This window comes from Asterias amurensis, chromosome 20, assembly GCF_032118995.1.
Source record: "Asterias amurensis chromosome 20, ASM3211899v1".
NCBI lineage: Eukaryota > Metazoa > Echinodermata > Asteroidea > Forcipulatida > Asteriidae > Asterias > Asterias amurensis.
Window position 1 is genome coordinate 242,174 of NC_092667.1, and position 24,693 is coordinate 266,866.

Here is a 24,693-nt window from a genome sequence, read left to right on the forward strand (position 1 = left end):
GACTTCAGCAAATGGTAAATCAATACACAGCTCTTCAGCCGAGCAAAAATTAAATTTAAGAAAACATAAAATATTGACAATGTATTGACTACTCCTTGCCTTCAGATGACCATACTTCCTCCACACTCGAGCACAATACATGCTCAAAGAATCTTCATCATCAAGAAACTGTCAACAAGGTGCTTTTATAAAGTATATTCATAAGTAGGACTTGAAACTTTGCTTTGTGGAATAACGATATGTAAAGGTTTGTGGTAACACCATGTAAGGACTAACTCTAAAGAACCATTGGTTTCAAGCAAAACATCAAAATTTACAGTGTAAATAACACATGGGAAAGAAAAAAGCCCTCTGCTTACAAATGTATTATCTATATTTGTAGGCCCACTTACCACTCACCACTTGTGAACTATTTGATGTATAAAACAATGACTTACCTGTACCATGGCTTGAGCAACTCTTGCCGGAGTTCTCTCTGGACAATGTTCTACTGTAGGTTACTTTGTGTTTGTGTAATCTGACTTGATTAGTCCACCTCTCTAATGTATCATAATCAACACGACTCAATATATAGTCCTCAAGAAATGCAGGATTCTCATTTAAGTAACTGCGTACTTGCTCATGAAGAAGGTGATCTGAAAAATTTAATCAAGCATGAAGCAAATAGATAAACAAATGAACAACTAGGGGATTTAAAAATCCCTTAGTTGTTCATTTAAAAATCAACTTTATTGTTAAATATTAGAGCAGTTTTTTCCACATTTTACCAACTTTGTAGTTTGTAGCAATGTATACTCGGTACTTTCCTGAGTCCTGTGAAAAAATATCACAGGCATGTTACTCGGATGGGATTCGAACCCACGACCCTTGCAATTCTAGAGCAGTGTCTTACCAACTCGAACTGCCTCTAGCTACCGGGCAACCTCGGTAGTCTAGTAGGACTCGGGAAAATACTGAGTATACAGTGCTAACACACATCGGTGTATGGGTAAAAAACCAAAATTAATACTATACACTAGTTATTTGTCATCATACACATGTAAATACAAACAAGAAGCATATAGAATACAAGAGACACTAACTGATGACAAGAACTAAAATAATGTGCTACTCTTAGTAAACCACAGACAAAAGGTGTTGTTTGAATATACAGACGGTGGAAGCAAATAAGCAGCCTGATGTTTAATAGCATAATAATCATTATTGATCATTATTGTGCAAATGAAATACAAAACAAAAAGACTCAGTTCTCGGTATGTATGTACAAAGAATGTAGGAAGGCTACAGACATTCTCTAGCTTTGCATCCTCAAGTTAACTTGCAAACAAACAATATAATAACATAATCCATTCTTTTTGTGTTTCAATTTTCTAAATGATGACAAATATATTTCAAAGTTATTACTCTTGAAAGGGTTTAAAGTTAGTCTTGAGGACTACTGTAAAAATGAAGTCTATAATTTGACACCGTGTTTAAAAAGCAAACTGAAGTAGTTGCAAACATGTGTACATGCACAGATTGCATTCAGTACGTGATTACTATGATTCCAGTAGGATATTTTCATAGAAGTGGGATTATAAGGAATTCATCCAACAGCTGTCAACCAATCAGCAGCAAGGATTCAAGTTAGCTTGAGGACAAGTTAACATAACCAGTCTATGAATAATAATGTACCTGGTATGTCATTAGATTCACTGAATGAATGATGCAAGGGTATGCCACGATGACGACTAGATGTAGATGTGCCATTACTCAGAGTTGAGGACTGACCTGCACCATGACAACCAAAAATTATGCGCTAAACAAAAGTTGTATGTGATACATGTACATAAAGGCATGAAAGGACTTGAAAGCATTAGTTGGAGAGAAACAAATATCAGTAAAATGTAAAACCCTGCATTGTTTTGCTTCATTTGTGTTTAGTATCTATATATAGAAAAGGCACAATTTTTGGAAGTCTGACCCCCCCCCCTCCATATACAATAGAAACAAAACCTGTTGTTATGACAAGACCTACCAGTACCACAAGCCTGTTTCAACTTAGACAACACTTTTTTTTACAAGCTGTGATTAGAGCTTGCATAAGATGCAGAAAAAATTCTCTCAGCGTATGTTTGTTGCCACATCCCATCGGTAGGCCTAAAGCATTGTAAAAACTATGGAACCAGACTCTAAAGAACCAAAAGCAGTTGTGGTGTTTCTGTGTCCGGACTGTAAACTGACATGAAATGTACATATGGAAGTATCACATCATAGCCAGACTCGAACATCCTTTTGATGCATGGGTTTTTATTAAACTCACGTGATCACTAAGTTGTGGATTTTTGCGTTCACAAATTAGTGGGCAGTGGCAAACTTCAGTGGGGCTACATAATAATAATAATTTGGGAAGCTAATCATCCTTACTCGCAGCTAAGAGCTGAATTGCGAAGGACGCGGCTACAAGGTGTTCGAGAAGCAGGCATGCAAGGGCAACTTCAGCCACATCAACCCATTATGACCACGGAGCACAGCCAAGATCGAGAGTGTTTTATTTTTTCCTGAGGGAGGAAAACCGGATAGTCTGGAAAACCCTCGTGGCGCAGCAGAGAACCAACGCACAACTCAACTTACATGGCCTTGAACGGGAATCGAACCAGGGTCACCTTGGTGAGAGGCGAGCGCTTTACGCACAAGCCAACAGTGTATATATTTTACAGAAACTGAGCTGGATAGCTTTAATTTACCGTAAGATTTTCTTATTAAAAACTTTTCATAATTTTAATCATGTGGTGGCAAAAATTTAATATGGTAACTAATATTTTAAATCTCAAAATTTGAAATAAGTGTTTTTTTTTAAAAAGAGAACGTTCCGTCGGTGGTGGTCAAGGAATCATGAGTGCCGGATTTGGTTTTCTGGTACCGTACACCATAGCACAACCCTTACTATGCCAATAATTACCACACATGTTACACAGATGGCTGCTGCAACACAGTTGATAACTGTGTGCATAAAATGGACTCTGCTCATTTTTTAAGCCTCCTAATCCCATCATATTAATCTATAAAATCTAAGACAAAACAGAGCACAACACAAAGCACAACAACCTGCAAAACACAACCCCCTGCAAAACACAACACCCTGCAAGACACAACACCCTGCACAGCAAAACACCCTGCACAGCACACACCCGGCACAGCAAAACACCCTGCACAGCACACACCCGGCACAGCACAACACCCTGCACAACACAACACCCGGCACAGCACAACACCCTGCACAACACAACACCCTGCAAAACACAACACCCGGCACAGCACAACACCCTGCACAGCACAACACCCTGCACAGCACAACACCCTGCACAGCAAAACACCCTGCACAGCACAACACCCTGCACAGCACACACCCGGCACAGCAAAACACCCTGCACAGCACAACACCCTGCACAGCACAACACCCTGCACAGCAAAACACCCGGCACAGCACAACACCCTGCACAGCACACACCCGGCACAGCACACACCCGGCACAGCACAACACCCTGCACAGCACAACACCCTGCACAGCACAACACCCGGCACAGCACAACACCCTGCACAGCACACACTCGGCACAGCACACACCCGGCACAGCACAACACCCTGCACAGCAAAACACCCTGCACAGCACAACACCCTGCACAGCACAACACCCTGAACAGCAAAACACCCTGCACAGCACAACACCCGGCACAGCACAACACCCGGCACAGCACAACACCCTGCACAGCACAACACCCTGCAAAACACAACACCCGGCACAGCAAAACACCATGCACAGCACAACACCCAGCACAGCACAACACCCTGCACAGCACAACACCCGGCACAGCAAAACACCCTGCACAGCACAACACCCTGCACAGCACAACACCCGGCACAGCACCACACCCTGCAAAACACAACACCCGGCACAGCACAACACCCTGCACAGCACAATACCCTGAACAGCAAAACACCCTGCACAGCACAACACCCGGCACAGCACAACACCCGGCACAGCACAACACCCTGCACAGCACAACACCCTGCAAAACACAACACCCGGCACAGCAAAACACCATGCACAGCACAACACCCGGCACAGCACAACACCCGGCACAGCACAATACCCGGCACAGCACAACACCCTGCAAAACACAACACCCGGCACAGCAAAACACCCTGCACAGCACAACACCCGGCACAGCACAACACCCGGCACAGCACAACACCCTGCACAGCACAACACCCGGCACAGCACACACCCGGCACAGCACAACACCCTGCAAAACACAACACCCTGCACAGCACACACCCGGCACAGCACAACACCAGGCACAGCACAACAAGTCACATTATCCAAAAGCACAACATGCAAAGCACAGAACCTTTCAGAGCACAATAGACCTTATGCATTGACGTCATCCAGCGGCCATCTTAGTGGAAAAACGGTGACGAAACAATCGAAACGTACAGGTTTGTACGCGCGGCCCACAGAATTGGCCAATGAACAAACTCCTTTTGACCTCTAGGTCATGTGCATAAGGTCTATACAGAGCAAAGGACAGTACATTTCAGCACAGCAGAACCTTGTCAAGCAGAACACATTGCAAACTACCAAACACCCTTAAGGGCACAACACCAAGCAAAGAACAACATTTTACAAATGTGTCAAATTGTTATGGTGCAAAAAATGACATTACATTTATGAATTTATAATACTGACCTGTTACTACCATGCGTTCCTGGTTTGGGCGAGAAAGACCATAACCATAATGTCCTTGAACATGCGCATACTTCCCATCTGCCTTTTGGTTGCTTGGTCCTAAATATACAGAATGTCCTTTGCTATGTGGACTACTGGTTGGAGCCTGACCACGTTTATGTGATGGAAGAGGAGGCAGTCTTCTACTAGCTGTTTGCTTGGTAGGGCTTGACATCTTATGCTTATTCATCTGGGCTGATTCTTCACGATTATAAATACTCACAAGAACGAAAGTGCTATAAAAGACAAGGATAAAAAAACAAATAGTGTGTGTCAAAATATGAAAACCTATAGATGCATTTACCAATAATGGAAGCCATTAGCCATGTTCAATTGCCTTAGGTAAATCCTCTACAGGGGCACGTTAACAGATGCCCAGGCAAGTTGAAGTTGCACAACTTTTCAAACTGATGTTTGGGCTTCTGCTTACTTTCTTAATTGAATTGAATTGAATTGAATTGAATGGTTTATTCGTCAAGTATATAAAAATACATGAAATTTACAATCCTATTGTACAGCAACATATAAAATATTAAAATGTAAAATTGCACAAGAATTACCACAATACTACATAAAACAATAACCTTAATATAAGTAAAAATCATAAAAGTTCATATAAACAAACAAACAAACAAACAAACAAACAAACAAACAAAACAAACAAACAAACAAACAAACAAACAAACAAACAAACAAACAAACAAACAAACAAACAAACAAACAAACAAACAAACAAACAAACAAACAAACAAACAAACAAACAAACAAACAAACAAACAAACAAACAAACAAACAAACAAACAAACAAACAAACAAACAAACAAACAAACAAACAAACAAACAAACAAACAAACAAACAAACAAACAAACAAACAAACAAACAAACAAACAAACAAACAAACAAACAAACAAACAAACAAACAAACAAACAAACAAACAAACAAACAAACAAACAAACAAACAAACAAACAAACAAACAAACAAACAAACAAACAAACAAACAAACAAACAAACAAACAAACAAACAAACAAACAAACAAACAAACAAACAAACAAACAAACAAACAAACAAACAAACAAACAAACAAACAAACAAACAAACAAACAAACAAACAAACAAACAAACAAACAAACAAACAAACAAACAAACAAACAAACAAACAAACAAACAAACAAACAAACAAACAAACAAACAAACAAACAAACAAACAAACAAACAAACAAACAAACAAACAAACAAACAAACAAACAAACAAACAAACAAACAAACAAACAAACAAACAAACAAACAAACAAACAAACAAACAAACAAACAAACAAACAAACAAACAAACAAACAAACAAACAAACAAACAAACAAACAAACAAACAAACAAACAAACAAACAAACAAACAAACAAACAAACAAACAAACAAACAAACAAACAAACAAACAAACAAACAAACAAACAAACAAACAAACAAACAAACAAACAAACAAACAAACAAACAAACAAACAAACAAACAAACAAACAAACAAACAAACAAACAAACAAACAAACAAACAAACAAACAAACAAACAAACAAACAAACAAACAAACAAACAAACAAACAAACAAACAAACAAACAAACAAACAAACAAACAAACAAACAAACAAACAAACAAACAAACAAACAAACAAACAAACAAACAAACAAACAAACAAACAGTCAAACGCAAAAGCATGATTGGGTAGTGGACCCCCTCCCCAAATTAAAAGAGGCCAAATTGCACAGGAGATGCCAGAAAATCAAATAAAACAATAATAAACAATTAAGACAGTACATAGGGCTGGATGCATTGCAGTTATCTAATAAAATCACAGTTAAAATTATGGATAGCAATAGGTAAAAATGAGTTCTTGAACCTGTTAGTCTTAAGGCTTAGTTGACGGATCCTACCAGATTTGTTGTGAACAGTCAGTGGGTAAAGGGGATGTGTGTTGTCAGACAAAATACAGTAGAACTTGCTCATAAGTCTATTCTTAACTAATTCCTGAAGACCGTCATTATCTGAACCAATAATCCTACTGGCTTGTTTGGTAATGCGAACTAGTTTTTGCCTATTAAAAACTGAAAGTGAATTAAACCAAGTGATTGCACAAAAAGTCAACAAGGATAAAATAGTACTCTGATAAAATAGATTAAGATTCCGGGTGTTAACATTAAAATACTTCAGCTTCCTGACAAAGTACAACCGTTGATTAGCCTTCTTATAGATTTTCGTGGTGTTAGAGTTCCAGTTCAGCTGATCATCAATTACAGTTCCCAGATACTTGTATTCCTTTACCACTTCAACAGACATGTCATTAATTTTAACAGGTTGTACAGGTTGAATGTTTTTTTGAAAGTTAAAAACCATTTCTTTTGTTTTATTTACGTTAAGAACTAAGTTATTTCTTTCACACCAATCAACAAACTGATTAACTCCTGTCCTATACTCGGATTCATCATTGCCAGAAATTAATCCAGTCAAGGCTGTGTCATCTGCATATTTAATCACAATACAAGAACTACTTTGGACATTAAAGTCACTTGTGAACAATGAGAACAAAAGAGATGATAACACACACCCCTGTGGAACTCCAGTGCTTAAGTGTGCAACATCAGAGCTAACACCTGAAAATCTGACCTTTTGTAGTCGCTGCAGTAAAAAATCATTAATCCAGAGGGCAAGGTGTGGGTTAACTTTCAAATGCTGTAATTTATACAAAAGAGACTGTGGCCTTATTGTGTTAAAGGCAGAGGAAAAGTCAATAAATAATGTTCGTACATAGCTTTTACAATTGTCAATGTGCCCGTAAATGTTATGCAATAATGTCATAATTGCATCATCCACACCACGATGCGCACGATACATGTAGGCAAACTGAAAAGGATCCGCTGCATTTCTTGTTTCGTTGAGCAGAATACCTTTGATGACCCGTTCAAAGCATTTCATCACAATAGGTGTGAGGGCAACCGGTCTATAGTCATTGAGAACAGCTGGCTTCGTTATCTTGGGAATTGGAATGACTGTTGAGGATTTCCATAGACTGGGGATTGTATAAGTGTCTAAAGACCATTGGAATAATCGTTGAAAGACTCCTGCAAGCTCTTTGTGACACGCTTTTAAAATCTTACCGCGGATCCCATCTGGTCCTGCAGATTTGTTCGTCCTAATCGATTTGAGGGACTTTTCAACTTGACCGGTAGTAAGGACGATTCGCTCGGATGCATTTCCCTGTGAGCCCAACTCCATGCACAGCTTGGTGTGGTTTTCATCTCCATTTGTACTGTTATTGCGATCAAACCGGCCATAAAATTGGTTGAGGTCGTTAACAAATAAATTCAGATCACCTTGTGGTATCTCCGATTTATTGCGGTCGCCAAATCCTGTGATGACTTTCAAGCCCTCCCAAGCACTCTTGTGGTCGCCTTTTCCGAATTTATGTTCGATTTTCTGGGCATAATTTTTCTTGCATTGTTTGACGAGATGATTGATTTCTTTTTGTAGTGTCTTGAAGATTGTTATTTGTGTGCGCCATATGTTTCCTGTTGATGAGTTCTTTTATGTCTTTTGTCATCCATGGTTTGTTGTTTGGAAAAGTCTTGATAACTTTTTCTGGTACAATACAGTCCTCACAAAATTTGATGTACTTGGTGATTACATCAGTAGATTCTTCAATAGAGTTGGAAGAAAACAAAACATCCCAGTCTGTGCAATCAAAACAGCTGCGTAGAGTTTCCGTGTTGTCTTGATTAAAGCTCCTGATCGTTTTTATAGCAGGTTTGTTTTGCTTCAGTTTTTGTTTATATTTTGGGAGAAGATATATCATGTCGTGATCCGACTTTCCGAGCAGTGCTCTACTGTATGGTTAATGATAAAATGTCGAATATGAAGCTGTTATATTTTCATAAATACCTAAGAAAGTTCCGCTATTCCTATTGGTGGAGAGCACGTCACGTGGGGGTGTTTAAATGATAGACAACAACCAGCTAGAGCTATTTATAACCGGTTTTTATGGATACTTATGCGCCTGTATTAGTGCAAGGCGTTTCTCGTTATGGGCGATGCGGGCGCGATTCTGGTGAGTTGGTCGCGCTGTGAGTGAAAGGAAAAACGTAAAAAGTATTGCACAAGTTTAACTGCTGTACGTGCACAAATATCTGAAAACTGTCTCCAGTCATAAAAATGCAACACACATACGTACAGAGCTCAAGGATGTTAGAAAACGGATAAGTTTTACTGTCTTTCTTACTTTATTACGCCTTTTAACCAACATTTTTAAGGCATAATGAATGGGAATAAAAGAGTAGTGACTCTTCTTAAACTGCGTTTAAAACCTTGCTGGGTTGTGGCCGTGCCATAAATCCTTTATCACACAGCCAGCCACGACCATGCCAATTTTAAACGGCCGCTTAAGAACTCATCGCTACCCTTTTATTTCCTTAATGATTTCTTCATACAGAACTGTCAAAGTGTTTTCATTCCTAAAACTATTTTTAAAAGTAATTAATTCCTAAACAGGTCACTTTGTGAAAAAGAAAATTCAAGTTTTGCCTGCAGAGTGCTGTGTACAAACCAATACGTAAATGAGATAGGTCACTTTGTGAAAGTAACGCTTCCCTAGTTAGTTCACTTCGTGCTACAAAAATTCTCACGTGTGCCCAAACTACGCTCTGTAGTGCCTAGTATACTATTGGTTAAATAGTGTATCTAGATTGGGTTACCCCCCAAAAAAATTAGTAAAATTAGGCAAATCATACTGATCTGTTGATTTGACTTCTGGAAGCCAACAATAAATATTTTGCGCCGGACAACAAAACTTGAAAATTACTAGGGATCAGCAACACATTGTCGAACCCATATTTATACTACACCCTGGCATGCACCCAGAAGATTGCTGTTTCTTGTATTTTTTAATGATATTTTGGGCGCATTTTTTATCTGTGTGGAAAGGCAACCTGACTTCACATTCTGTCAGCTGATAAATGCAATCTTGTGTCCAAGACTCAATAATTGAGTCAATCGCGCGTTATTGTAAGAGAATATTGTTGTACATTGTCCATCACAGGTCTAAAGTTGACAATTCGAAGGTTGGAACAAAACGAACGGCACGCAGTAAATACACTTTTTTTATCAATGAGGGTTTTTTGTATTTTGACCCAATGAGATTCCCCAACTACTATGATGATCAAGTTTGGATTGAGGGGTCACAGGGTTTACTCTTTTGTTAATCCTGGGCAGCTTGAAATGGGTTGTCTCTGTTCCTAGTTCCCTGCTGTTCCCTCTCCAAACCCATTTTCTGTCCTTTCCCAATCACCCTCATCTCTCATCTATTCTTTACATGTTTTTACTTGTTGTATCCAAACCTTATTTGTCAGTCTTCTTCATTCAGGACCAGTGCTTTAGTTGCCATTATTAAGCATACGGTTTATGCCTACTTGTAGTTTTGTTCAACATATTTATTTTATTTTTGTCCTATAACTATAATCTTATTTGCAATTACATGTTTTATGCATTGTTATTGTTCTTTGTGAAGTGGCCAAACAAATAATAATAATAATAATAACAATAATAATAATATAATAATGAATATTTCTACAAGAACAACACGCTGTGTGTTCGTGCATGTGTGTGGTTCCCTCAAGATCACTGGTTCCACAGACTATGGCTATGACCAACAATCAAGCTCGACGATGTCTGTGAAAAAGGATTTTTGGAAGTGTCAAAGTTTGATCAACTTGTGAATAAAGTAATTATGAGCCACATACCAATTCATAAGCCAAACTAAAACAGACACACTGTACAAAATCATTGTAAAAACTTAATAAATGAATAAACTAAATAAACACATTAAGTAAATAAATAAATCCACATACAAATAATGTTTTTAAAGTTAAACTCACTGGACATTAACAACTACATGTGTATACACTTCGATTGGGAGAGCATTAACAACAATTTATAGAGCTCTACAATGAACCTTTATAGCTTCATGAAAATCATTGGCATTTTGGGGGCAACCAAACTTTCTTTCAGTCTTTCAGTCAGCTCATGGTTGCCCTCGGGCAACCAGCTATTTTTCTTAATTTTGTACCCTGCTCTAGGATGAATCCAGGATTTTGGTCAAGAGGGGTTACTCATAACACTGCGTTCACACAACGTAAAGGTACAATACATGTACCTGGGGACCAGCGCTTGCTCCAGGACCTTTGGAAAAGCTTGAAATTGATCATGTTCTCTGATGCAGTCTGAGACTTTCTTGATAATCTAATAATTTGTTTGGGGGGTTATTTCTTTATGAAAATGGATAGAACATTCCACCTGTCACAGTGAAAGTCCTTATCAGTTTGTATCAAAAGGCTTTTTGTGAATAACCTTGTTCCATCAGCAATTTTCCCAAGTTTATGATCTGAGCGAGAAAATGTGATGATAAATAGTCTGAAATGAGTAGGGGCTTCAACAAACCAGAATAATCCAATCATTGTAGGCTGGTAGACTTTGATCCCTAGATGGGCTCAGAAACACGCTTGTTTCAACCTTTCTGCCCATTTGTTGGCTCAAAGAGCAAACAACTTCATTCAGTGTTCTAGCCAGCCCTACAATTAGCCATTTCAGAAAATTTTGAATACACTTAGATTTTGCCGATAGGTCTACACTACTGATACACCTAAATTATATAAATTTTAAAAGTAAACAAGGGGAAACTGAATGGGTAACTTGTAATTAATCAATTAACAAAGGTAAAATGACTGGAGCAGGAATTGATCTTGCAACCTCTGCAAGCATGCCGGACTCTACATTACAAACAAAGCCATATACTTGTATTATACCAGATGTTCATACATTTGCTGATGATGTATATAAATCAAACCAGGACAAGAATGTTGACTGCACTATTACTGCAGTTCAGGACTGCATAGTGGCAGTAAGACTTGGGATGCCTACAATATGCTTAAAGACACTGGACACTATTGATGTATCTCAACATGCATAAAATAACAAACCCGTATAATTTGAGCTCAATTGGTCGTCGAAGCGCACAAGATAATAATGAAAGAAAAAACACCCTTGTCAAACAATGTTGTGTGCTTTCAGTTGCTTAATATTGAGACCTCAAATTCTAATTCCAAGGTCTCGAAATCAAATTCGTGGCAAACTACTTCTTTCTCGAAAACTACATTACTTCAGAGGGAGCCGTTTCTCCCAATGTTTTATACTACCATGGAGGAAGGAAGAGAAGGAGCTCGAACAAGGGGACTTCAAAAGTCGAACCTGTGGTACCGCGGTCGTTTAACGACACCTCGTAATCACCCACATCCCTTATACAAAATGGGCGACCTGGCATATGTGAGTTTGCGCGTGCGCACTTGGTTCTTCACGCAACTATGGTGTCGTATGTCGTATGGATATAATACAGAAAAAACAACTTTTTTGAGACCTGATAAAAATTGTGCACACTTGTGCCCACCAAATCAAAAAACACAATTGAATACCAACCACCCTCATTTGCTAATACCCAAATTTTGAACCACCGCTAGTGAGCCGAAAGTCACAAAAAATGTAAAAAAGCATGCCATGATATTTCCGTGAAACACCACAAACGATAAATGAAAACGTGTATATTCACAATTCTTGTCTCCAATGATTCAACTTTACACGAAGGCAACGGCGCAGTCTGGCGGTACCACACCTTCTGTACAAAGAGATCTAATCCTCGTTAATCGGCCGTCCAGCTGGAGGTCTCCTATCTTTTTCCACTGGTCAGACAGGGGCATTGTCAGGGTATTCTTTTGTTACTCTGCAGTTTTGCGGGTCGTTCGAGCTCCTTCTCTTCCTTCCTCCATGATACTACCAACCTACTCGATGTTTCAATTAGGCCGTAAAGGCAGTGGACACTTTTGGTAATTACTCAAAATAATTATTAGCATAAAACCTGACTTGGTAATGAGTAATGGGGAGAGGTTGGTAGCATAAACCATTGTGAGAAACGACTCCCTTCGAGAAAGAAGTAACTTTCCATGAATTTGACTTCGAGACCTCAGATTTAGAATTTGAGGTCTCGAAATCAAGCATCTGAAAACACACAAATCCGTGTGACAAGGGTCTTTTTTCTTTCATTATTCTCTCGCATCTTCGATGACCGAATGAGCTCAAATTTTCACAGGTTTGTTATTTTATGCATCCGTTGAGACAAAGCAAGTGAGAAGACTGGTCTTTGACAGTTACCAATAGTGTCAAGTGTCTTTAAGAAGCTGTAATTGTTTTTTATTTTCATCTTTATTGATCAAATTAACTTTCAATATCAGGCACGTTAATTTACATGTAAATTTAAGGTGTTTTTTTTATAATCTTTTATGAACTCAACATCAGATTTTTTTTTATTATTATAATTATTTTTATTTATTTTTATTTTTCAACATTCTGTAGTTGGTGGCACTTCTGTTGTTTGATTTGTCAATATTAAATTATTAAAAATCACTAAAATTTGGTTGATAAACTTTTTTTTCTTTCTTTATTATTATTTTTGCAATATTGTTATGCTGTACAATCTCATTAAAAGACAATTTGATTTATCCTTTTGAAATTGTGTGGATCATATTTTATTGAAGCACTTTGGTTGAAAGTAAAATAGTGCACCCCAGAGATATATATAATAATACCATAGTTTTTAGGCCTGGGCGAATTATTCGAATATCCGGTTAATGGCGAAAAATCAAATCGCCATCTTTAAATTAGATCCGGTCATTTTTATGAATGAACCAAGTGACACTGTCTAAAACTAATATCAATCCGCCCATAAGATCTCGTTCACAAACGAACAGCGCCCTCTAGCGGCAAAAAAAAAAATCTGAATAACAAAATTTCACTATTCACCCAGCACTAATAGTTTTCTTCTCCAGGTAGACAGAATGATCAATTTTGATCTCACACCTTCTCCAGGTAGGCCAAATGATGACTGTGGATCTCACACCTTCCCCAGGTACATGTAGGCCAAATGATCACTGTGGATCTCACAACTTCTCCAAGTAGGCCAAATGATCACTGAGGATCTCACACCTTCCCCAGGTACATGTAGGCCAAATGATCATTGTGGATCTCACACCTTCTCCAGGTATGTCTACTGATCACTGTGGATCTCACACCTTCTCTAGGTAGGCCAAATGATCACTGTGGATCTCACACTTTCTCCAGGTAGGCCAAATGATCACTGCGGATCTCACACCTTCTCCAGGTAGGCCAAATGATAACTGTGGATCCCACACCTTCTCCAGGTAGGCCAAATGATCACTGTGGGACTCACACCTTCTCCAGGTAGGCCAAATGATAACTGTGGATCTCACACCTTCTCCAGGTAGGCCAAATGATGACTGTGGATCTCACACCTTCTCCAGGTAGGCCAAATGATCACTGTGGATCTCACACTTTCTCCAGGTAGGCCAAATGATAACTGTGAATCCCACACCTTCTCCAGAATGACCAAATGATCACTGTGGGACTCGCACCTTCTCCAGGTAGGCCAAATGATAACTGTGGATCTCACACCTTCTCCAGGTAGGCCAAATGATCACTGTGGATCTCACACTTTCTCCAGGTAGGCCAAATGATCACTGTGGATCCAACACCTTCTCCAGGTAGGCCAAATGATGACTGTGGATCTCACACCTTTTCCAGGTAGGCCAAATGATCACTGTGGATCCCACACCTTCTCCAGGTAGGCCAAATGATCACTGTGGATCTCACACCTTCTCCAGGAAGGCCAAATGATCACCGTGGATCTCACACCTTTTCCACGTAAGCCAAATAATAACTGTGGATCTCACACCTTCTCCAGGTAGGCAAAATGATCACTGAGGATCTCACACCTTCCCCAGGTAGGCCAAATGATCACTGTGGATCTCACACCTTCTCCAGGTAGGCCAAAATGATCACTGCGGATCTCACACCTTCTCCAGGTAGGCCAAAAGATCATTGTGGATCTCACACCTTCTCCAGGTATGTCTACTGATCACTGTGGATCTCACACCTTCTCCAGGTAGGCCAAATGATCACTGTGGATCTCACACCTTCTCCAGGTAGGTCAAAAGATCATTGTGGATCTCACACCAACTCCAGGTAGGCCAAATGATCACTGTGGATCTCACACCTTCTCCAGGTAGGCCAAATGATCACTGTGGATCTCCCACCTTCTCCAGGTAGGCCAAATGATCAATGTGGACCTCACACCTTCTCAAGGTAGTCCAAATGATCATTGTGGATCTCACACCAACTCAAGGTAGGCCAATCGATCACTGTGGATCTCACATCTTCTCCAGGTAGGCCAAATTATCATTGTGGATCTCACATCTTCTCCAGGTAGGCCAAATGATCACTGTGGATATCACACTATCTCCAGGTAGGTCAAATGATCATTGTGGATCTCACACCAACTCCAGGTAGGCCAAATGATCACTGTGGATATCACACTATCTCCAGGTAGGTCAAATGATCATTGTGGATCTCACACCAACTCCAGGTAGGCCAAATGATCACTGTGGATCTCACACCTTCTCCGGGTAGGCCAAATGATCACTGTGGACCTCACACCTTCTCAAGGTAGGCCAAATGATCATTGTGGATCTCACACCAACTCAAGGTAGGCCAATCAATCACTGTGGATCTCACATCTTCTCCAGGTAGGCCAAATGATCAATGTGGACCTCACACCTTCTCAAGGTAGTCCAAATGATCATTGTGGATCTCACACCAACTCAAGGTAGGCCAATCGATCACTGTGGATCTCACATCTTCTCCAGGTAGGCCAAATTATCATTGTGGATCTCACATCTTCTCCAGGTAGGCCAAATGATCATTGTGGATCTCACACCAACTCAAGGTAGGCCAATCGATCACTGTGGATCTCACATCTTCTCCAGGTAGGCCAAATGATCACTGTGGATATCACACTATCTCCAGGTAGGTCAAATGATCATTGTGGATCTCACACCAACTCCAGGTAGGCCAAATGATCACTGTGGATCTCACACCTTCTCCGGGTAGGCCAAATGATCACTGTGGACCTCACACCTTCTCAAGGTAGGCCAAATGATCATTGTGGATCTCACACCAACTCAAGGTAGGCCAATCAATCACTGTGGATCTCACATCTTCTCCAGGTAGGCCAAATGATCATTGTGGATCTCACATCTTCTCCAGGTAGGCCAAATGATCATTGTGGATCTCACACCTTCTCCAGGAAGGCCAAATGATCACCGTGGATCTCACATCTTTTCCACGTAGCCAAATAATAACTGTTGATCTCACACCTTCTCCAGGTAGGCCAAATGATCACTGTGGATCCCACACCTTCTCCAGGTAGGCCAAATGATCACTGTGGATCTCACACCTTCTCCAGGTAGGTCAAATGATCATTGTGGATCTCACACCAACTCCAGGTAGGCAAAATGATCACTGTGGATCTCACACCCTCACTAGGTACATGTAGGCCAAATGATCACTGTGGATCTCACACCTTCTCCAGGTAGGCCAAATGATCACTGTGGATCCCACACCTTCTCCAGGTAGACCAAATGATCACTGTGGATCTCACACCTTCTCCAGGTAGGTCAAATGATCATTGTGGATCTCACACCAACTCCAGGTAGGCCAAATGATCACTGTGGATCTCACACCTTCTCCAGGTAGGCCAAATGATCACTGTGAATCTCACACCTTCTCCAGGTAGGCCAAATGATCACTGTTGACCTCACACCTTCTCAAGGTAGGCCAAATGATCATTGTGGATCTCACACCAACTCAAGGTAGGCCAAATGATCAATGTGGATTGCACATCTTCTCCAGGTAGGCCAAATGATCAATGTGGATCTCACACCTTCTCCATGTAGGCACAATGATCACTGTGGATCTCACACCTTCTCCAGGTTGGCCAAAGTATAACTGTGGATCTCACACCTTCTCCAGGTAGGCCAAACTATGACTGTCAGATTTTGTAAGCAGTGAAAATGCAATGGTCATGAGCTCATAAACCAATTCAACAACAAATGCTCTGGAAATCCCAAATTCCGACTGTAGTCTCATTCCATTGAGATGGTGGAGATACAGATCCAGGACTCAGAAAGACAGATACTTGATCCCCAATCTGAAAGCTTTTTTCAGCAATGCTGCCATGTCCCCACTACCTATGACCACAGTAACTTTGATCAGTGGGGATGTGTTTATCTGGCAGATCTGAATACCCTCAAGAAGACAGAGATATTGATGACGTTTCGAAGCTTACCAAACAGTTACACTAGGATTTGACGTGTTCCGACTGAACCCAACCTTGGCTGAAGAAGATGACACAGACTTTGATGATGAAGATCATGGAAATCAGTACATGAGATGACCAACTGGAAGCAACATCTGCTTGAAGAAACTGTTGGTTTTAGTGACGCCCTGAAACATTGCTAAAAAACTTTCACTGATCAGTACATTGCAATATTTTAACCAAACAAAATGTACGGTACAGAAGATTATCAAAACTGACAGAAAGTTACTGGAATAATTGCTCAATGCTGCCACTAGAAGTACTTTGGAAATTGTGAAAATTCTCCAGTAGGAAGCTTTCTTCAGTCCCAGTGTCTCTCGCCAATTCTGGAGGAGAAATTAATTCAACACCAATAGGCAGATCTGATGATATTTATGGCTGGGCTGACCACAACCACAAATAAACAACAATGGCAACATGAAGTCATGGTGTGCCGATAGGGTCTTTGAAAGCCTCATTGGTGTCTGACATTTGGTGACTATACACTTGTTGTTTCGTTTCGTAAATAGTGTGACACAAAAATACACATACAACAAGACTTGACATGGTATTTGGTCCATAGATTGGAGAGGGCTCCATCAAGGTAGTGACACGGTCATTAAGAATGGGAAAGAAACGGCATGAAGTCATGGTGTGCAAATAGGATCTTGGAAAGCCTCATCGGTGTCTGACATTTGGTGACTACACATGTATACGCAAGACAAGCTTGTCTTTTCGTAAATAGTGTGACACAACAACACAACAAGACTTGACGTGGTATTTGATCCCTAGATTGGAGAGGGCTCCTTCAAGGTAGTGACACGGTCAAAGAGAATGGGAAAGAAAAGGCCAATTCGAAAGTTCGTCGATAGACCCAGGTCTCACTCCTACAGGTATGGGCCAGTTTAAAGGAACAGGTTGCCTTGGATCGGTCTAGTTGGTCTTTGAAAAGCGTTTGTAACCGTTTGTTATAAAATGCATTGGTCAGAAAGATGTTTAAAAAGTAGAATACAATGATCCAAACACATTTGCCTCGAAATTGCGTGGTTTTCCTTTTACTTTGCGAATTAACACTGTCGACCATTTATGACTCCCATTTATTTGACTCCCATAAATGGCCGACCGTGTTTGTCGACGAGGTTAAAGGAAAACCATGCAAGTTCGAGTGATACCTGTGTGGATCATTGTTTTCTACTTTTAAAATATCTTTCTAATCATATGCATTCTTTAACAAACGGTTAAATATGCTTTTCAAAGACCAACCCGACCAATCCAAGGCAACGTGTTCCTTTAATGTCTTGAACAAAACTGATCTCAATTCCTTGATAGACGTCTTCGTAGAGAAGGGCAAGGAACTACTGGAAAGATAATGAACAGTAACAGGCGGGGATTCCTTGATGTTACTGTAGCCATGGTCCTCGAGGAGAGATGACGATTTGAGGAAACCATTGACTGCATAGAGGGATTACCTGCTCAGCTTATACTAATAATTTGGGGGCTAATCATCCTTATTCGCAGCTAAGAGCTGAATTGCAAAGGACAAGGCTACAACGTGTTTGAGAAGCAGGCATGCAAGGGCACCTTTGGCTGCCAGCAACCTCAACCCATTATGACCACGGAGCACAGCCAAGATCGAAAGTGTTTGATTTTTCCCGAGGGAGGAAAACCGGATGTTCTGGAAAACCTTCCTGGCACAGCAGAGAACCAAGGCACAACTCAACTCACATACGGCCTCGGCCGGGAATCGAACCGGGTCACCTTGGTTAGAGGCGAGCACTTTACGCACACGCCATGCCCTTACGTGACGCGACACAGCCTCCTACATACATGTCAGGGCTGTTGGAAAAAGAAAGTCTTTGAGAAGACCTTCCAAGTCTCACGCATTAGGGGTCTGTCTGTCTCACAGTCTAATGCATTGGGGCCAAAATTCATCGCATTGGGAATTTTTTTTTTTAAACAACGACAATGCATCAATTGCCATCACGCACGCACAATCTACAGAGTTTGCACAACCTTCAGATTGCAGGCAGTTTATCAGAATCATCCATTTGAGCTGCAGTTCAAATAGAGCGCAAATTTGCAGATTGCGCACGCTCTTGCTCTCCCAGCAGATGCAGCCGACACTTCGGCAGAGCACCAAACTCTATTGCACACAAGTGTGTCCCAATTCGTTAAGCAAGTTCAACCAATGCACTCCAAGAGCACTCGAGCATACACTCTGCACAACAGGCAGAAGTTGTGAGCGGAGGATTTGGGAAAAATAGCTCTTCATCATTTCAATAAAAATGTTAGGTCAAGTTGAACAGATTCGAACTAAGAATCTTTTTGTTAATATTGAATATTTCTTTCTACTCATTTACTTTTATTAATCAATTGCAAACTGAGTATTGAGTCAAAAAGCTTTCAGTATAGCTGGTCAATGATGTGGAACAATCTCCCTCCTGTCATTATTACAACCTAGGGAATCTGTTAAGGTTTTAGTTCCTGTATTATTAGGCTCATAAGAGTCTTCCTATTCCAAAGTTTTAAATTTGCTACGCTCTACTTGCTATAGGCCAACATGTACTTCAGGTTTATGTAAACAAAGTAGCTGCAGCCCAGGGGCTAAATTACTACAGTTTACAAAGTATCTCGGTACAATTACTCCTTAAAAATAGTTTACACATGTAGCATAGGACTACATATTACAGAAAACAAACATGCACACATAAAACAAGATTTTTGTTAAAATCAACTGCTTTATTCCTTTAGAAAAAAAAAAGCTAAGAGTAAAAAGACAGGGTTTTTTGACAGATCTTCCAGTTTCTGACAAAATTTCACTGAAAAGCCTTATTGAAATAACTACATGATTTTTTTTTCTTTTTTTGGGGGGGGGGGGGGGGGGTTATGCTGTGTTCGTAGCTGAACCATTCAATCGGGGCGATATACGTTTCGAAATGTTTACTTTGATGGGAATAATTAAACAGCTCCTTTCTATCTTATAATCTAACTTCTAAAATAAAGGATAGAAACAACTCAACAAAATCTATAAGAATATAATGTTGGTGTTAACAAATTCAGGGAGGAAACACAGAGTATCCTCCCCTTACCAGTTATCACGCTATTATGCCTTTTTCTTTGAATTGGGAAAAAAATAATGATGCCTTATATCAACCGATGCCCTAATTACCTTCTTTTGTTAATATGAAGTATGCAAACATATATTAAAACTTGATGGACATTGAAATGTTCACACTACACACCGATCTTCGATGACTTCAACTGGCCCCATTTGTTTTGAGTTTTTCCTGTTTTCACGGCAAACAAAAAGCATGGTTTCCCGGTGAAGCCATACATGGAAGAAACATCTACAGTGACTACAAGTGTTCTTTGAGACCTGTGTATGACTCTATAGCCAGCAGTTGTCTTCGTCTTATTCAAAATATTTTTTAATGAAATTTTAAAATTACCATGGTAATTTGCAAAAAATAGGGCCTAACAAAAATAAATAATTTAATAAAAAGTGTGAATAATCATTGGCTTTCAAATCTGATTTTTATTTATTTTGTTCCCCCTTTTTTCTCTTAAAATTTATAATAAAGCGTATAAATAAACAGTGATAATTGAATCAACAAGCTGATCGTTTAAATTTTAATAATATATTGATCGGAGGGTTAAAAAAAAAATCGCCAAAAATATTAGAAAATGATATAAGGCACATGGCTTCTTTAAGCCTCTGTATTTTTTTTCCAGAATGCTCAGCAAAATATTCAGTCCCATGATTTGATCATCATGAATTGTGAATTGAAATAGTGTTTGATGAAACTTTTTCGGTGGGCAAATATTTTTATATGGCCTCAACATTATGACATATTTTTGTATCTTGTAGACTAGAAATGCCTAAAATACCGAACTTTTTGCATTTACAAGTGCAAATATCCAGTGGAGCCTTACGTGTTTCTAAGTTTTGGTCAAGGGAGAGGAGACTCTTTGCTTGGAAAATAAAACCACACACATTTTATCTAGGGACTGTTTACATCGCGCACAGAGATGTAAAAGCTTTGCCACGATTTTAGGGACACCTCGAAAACAGGACCTCCTACGGTACACATTGTGGTCTCGTGTTTACGAACAATCATGGCTGTCATCTCAATGGAAATCCAGTGCACGGTCGTGACACTGCAGTGGCAATAGTAAAATAGCACAACGTGCCTCGTTCACAGGGTAAACAACAATATTCATAAACTTACCTGTCATCGGGATTGATGAAGCGAGCCAATTCATAATGAGCACACACAGCCGAGTGGTGATGCTGATGCTTGCAGTGCTGCAGTGATGGTAATGTAGTTATAACATAGAGGAAGAGAATTAGAACGAGAACATCATCTGATCTTGATGTACTGAAATGACTGCTAGTACATGTATCTCTCTCTTGTTTCCTCCGATCCGTGGTTCCACCAGCAATTTTGATGCTGTTTGTTAACACATACTCGTCCCCGTGTGTTGATTGACAGTGTAGTCTGCTGTGTGGGACACGCACCGACTAGACTGTAGACTGTATTAAAAACACGGGATGCGTGCTAGCTAGCTCAATCCATCCATCCATCGCTCTACGTACTAGACTTGGTTTCCAAATCTGTGATCGTGGTTTTCAGCTGATACATTATTTGCTGAAACAGCGCCCTCCGTCATACAGCGCCCTCCGTCATTAGCCTTCGACATGAGATTTGCGCGTTAGAGCGGGTGATAGCAAATCATGAGAGAAATAACCGCAATCTATGACTTGAAATCAAGTACTGCTAGGCTGCCTGCATATTAATATGCTGCATGCTAGAGTAGTTAGTCTTAAAGTGAAGACGTCGCAACTTGTCGGTAATCGATATTCATAGACATACCTATAGACGACCAACAGGGGGTGCTTAACCAATTAATGAATGTTGATTTTCTGAAATCATAATAATTTAATCAGCGTCAACACTTTTTAGTTTAGGCTAGAGGCAGTTCTCAATTTGTTTTCCTCTTCTAAATGTTCAGGAGATATTAACCTATTGATTTTAACATAGATGAAGAATCAAATTGCATATCACAAATCCTTTTTCTGTTCTCATTTCCGAAAATGATTATGAAGAATCAAATTGCATATCACAAATCCTTTTTCTGTTCTCATTTCCGAAAATGATTTGGCGGCGTACATTATGGTATTACCTAACTATAGAGCCTACAATGCCACTTGTCAACAACCGAGAGCACAAGGAAAGTTTGTTATATTGATTGTGACTTGAGTTGATAAAGGAAACCGGGTTCGTGCGAAAGTAATTTGAATGACTTTTCTAATTATGGGAAGAAATCGTTAGAATATGTACACAAAGTAATTACAATTTAGCAAGATTTTCACTTTCTAATTTTCACCTTTAAGTTTTTAATCAAACTTAAACATTATGGCCTTAAAACAGGGCGTAGTTGTTAAAATAATTGTTAGCATATTACTTGGTAACGAGTGTAGAGCTATACACAAAACGTAAAAATGGATACCTCTGCATGAGTAACGAAATTTTATAGAGAAGGGGTAATTTACACAAAACTGTATACCCGATGGTCTGATATTAAACAGGTAGAATAACAATGTTCGAGACAATAGATTTCAACCGGAAATCTCAGTATGAAGAGATTCAAAAGTTCCGTTTTGACGTCATCCGCGTCAATCCCTGACCCGGGAGTTTTTAGAGTGTACTACACTTATCTCATTTGGACTATTCCACAACTGGGTTATACTTTAATGCTTTGTTCTTAAACTTCTAAACATGATGCGTGGTCCACGTTCACACTGTTCCATTCTCCCATTAAAGGAACATGTTGCCTTGGATTGGTCGAGTTGGTCTTTAAAAAGCGTTTGTAACCGTTTGTTATAAAATGCATATGGTTAGAATGATATTTTAAAAGTAGATGTAATGATCCACACAGTATCGTAGCGTCATACGTTATCGACCCTCATATGTTTTCGGTCCCCAACTTTGATTCCCGTTTACCGCGAAATTGTGCAAGCTGCACCGGTGACAGAAGCTATGCAGTTTACTCATGGTCTGTATTTTCATCAGGCTTAATCATGCTGAGAATAAAGTTTCCTGTCGTTGGTTATGCTCAAACATTTATAAAATGATTGATTTTTGGTACTAATCACTAGTGCATTATTATGCCAACATTCAAATGAGTCAAAGAAACATCATCCAACCTCGAAAAATCAAAACAAAATTACTATCTGCGAGATTGAGTTTCATTCTGCTTTAGTCACTAGATGGATCACGTGAGGTGGTTACTATTTGGGATTCTATGGTGTGCAAATGTGGGGAAAATATTAAAATATTTTAAGTGAAAATGACAACAATTTTTTTTTTGATTTACTGCATACTGTAATAAATTTCGATATGCGTAATAAATATTAAGTCTACATTAAAGAGAAAATATCATAGATTGGTTTCTTATCTCCTTAAACCAAACATTATTGGTCTGAAATGGGGGGGGACGGATTGTTATGAAGTGTTTTTGCTTCAAGGGGGTGAGGTGTTTTACTTTCATGCCTTATGATATCTCTGGATTCTAATATAGTAGCCATAATGCCTTGGGACAAAAATGTAATTAAATTTGTTAAGTAGTAATTGAATAATATTTTTGATTTATTTTGCGCGTCATACTAGCTTCTGAATATTCAATAAAATACCAACCAATGAGAGGTGTGAAAACATATGACGTTGCTCCAATGTCGTGCATGCATAAGCACTGTTAATGGTGGACTGTCTCTCGCAACGTAAAACCAAAACTTTAAAAATTTCAACACACCATGAAGGGTAAGTGTTATTGTTTAAAAAAATGGATAGATGATTTGAAGAAAAAAAAATTAGTTTTTTATTGTGAACAGTTTTCCTGTTATCCTACTGAAAACACTTGACACCGGGATATGACTCGAAATTGCGTGGTTTTCCTTTTACTTTGCGAACTGACACGGTCGGCAATTTATGGGAATCACAAATTTGACTCCCATAAATGGCCGACCGTGTCAGTCGACGAGGTAAAATGAAACCACGCTATATTTCGAGTGATACTTGTGTGGATCATTGTATTCTATTTTTAAAATATCTTTCTAACCATGTGCATTTATAACACACGGCTAGTATGGAAAACTTCCGGACATTTTGCTCACTGAAGTCCGTCACGCGGGGCTTAACACGTGAAACTCATGGCCAAATATGGCCCTCCCCATGAACTTCTCCCTGCTGGCGAAAACTGCTGCTATGTACCAAACCAACTTTCGGTACGATATTTTTTCTTAATATATGCACCTCGAGAACATAGGGCCTTTTTGGATTGAAAAACTGCTAAAAACGCTCAAAAGTGAAATACCTATATGGAGGTCAACTCAGTTTTCCCGGGGTTTGCTCACTAAATTGAACAGCACCGCCGTTCCATTCAAATTACACAACTGGATCGCATGTCTAATTAAACTAGAGAAAATTCTCTTTCCAGTGATATAGGAATAATTTTGATTGGTCTAGAGGAATATAGGGCCTTTTTCGATCCAATTGTTGAGCTCCTCTCATATCTGAAGACGTGACCCGTAAATGAATATGTAGTAGTTAGTATAGTCCGGCTCCATTGGTT

At 39.5% G+C, this 24,693-nt stretch overlaps 1 protein-coding gene across 4 annotated transcripts in view; it reads right to left on the minus strand.

Annotated features, from left to right (window-relative positions):
• LOC139952113 (probable 3',5'-cyclic phosphodiesterase pde-5) overlaps window positions 1-21,568 on the minus strand; it is a 66,268-nt gene extending 44,700 nt beyond the window's left edge. For 3 of the 4 annotated variants that reach the window (XR_011787870.1, XM_071951070.1, XM_071951072.1), the window contains exons 1-4: window positions 21,291-21,421; window positions 4,730-5,004; window positions 1,675-1,770; window positions 438-635 (exon numbers count right to left, since the gene is read on the minus strand). Coding sequence is in view for 3 of the 4 variants with exons in the window: in XM_071951070.1 (XP_071807171.1) it covers window positions 438-635; window positions 1,675-1,770; window positions 4,730-4,958 (523 nt within the window). In the remaining variant the exon portion in view is untranslated. Of the gene's footprint in view, window positions 1-437; window positions 636-1,674; window positions 1,771-4,729; window positions 5,005-21,290 lie in introns of all 4 variants that reach the window. The other variant, XM_071951071.1, reaches the window with a different exon arrangement.
• Between the last annotated feature and the right edge of the window lie 3,125 nt (window positions 21,569-24,693).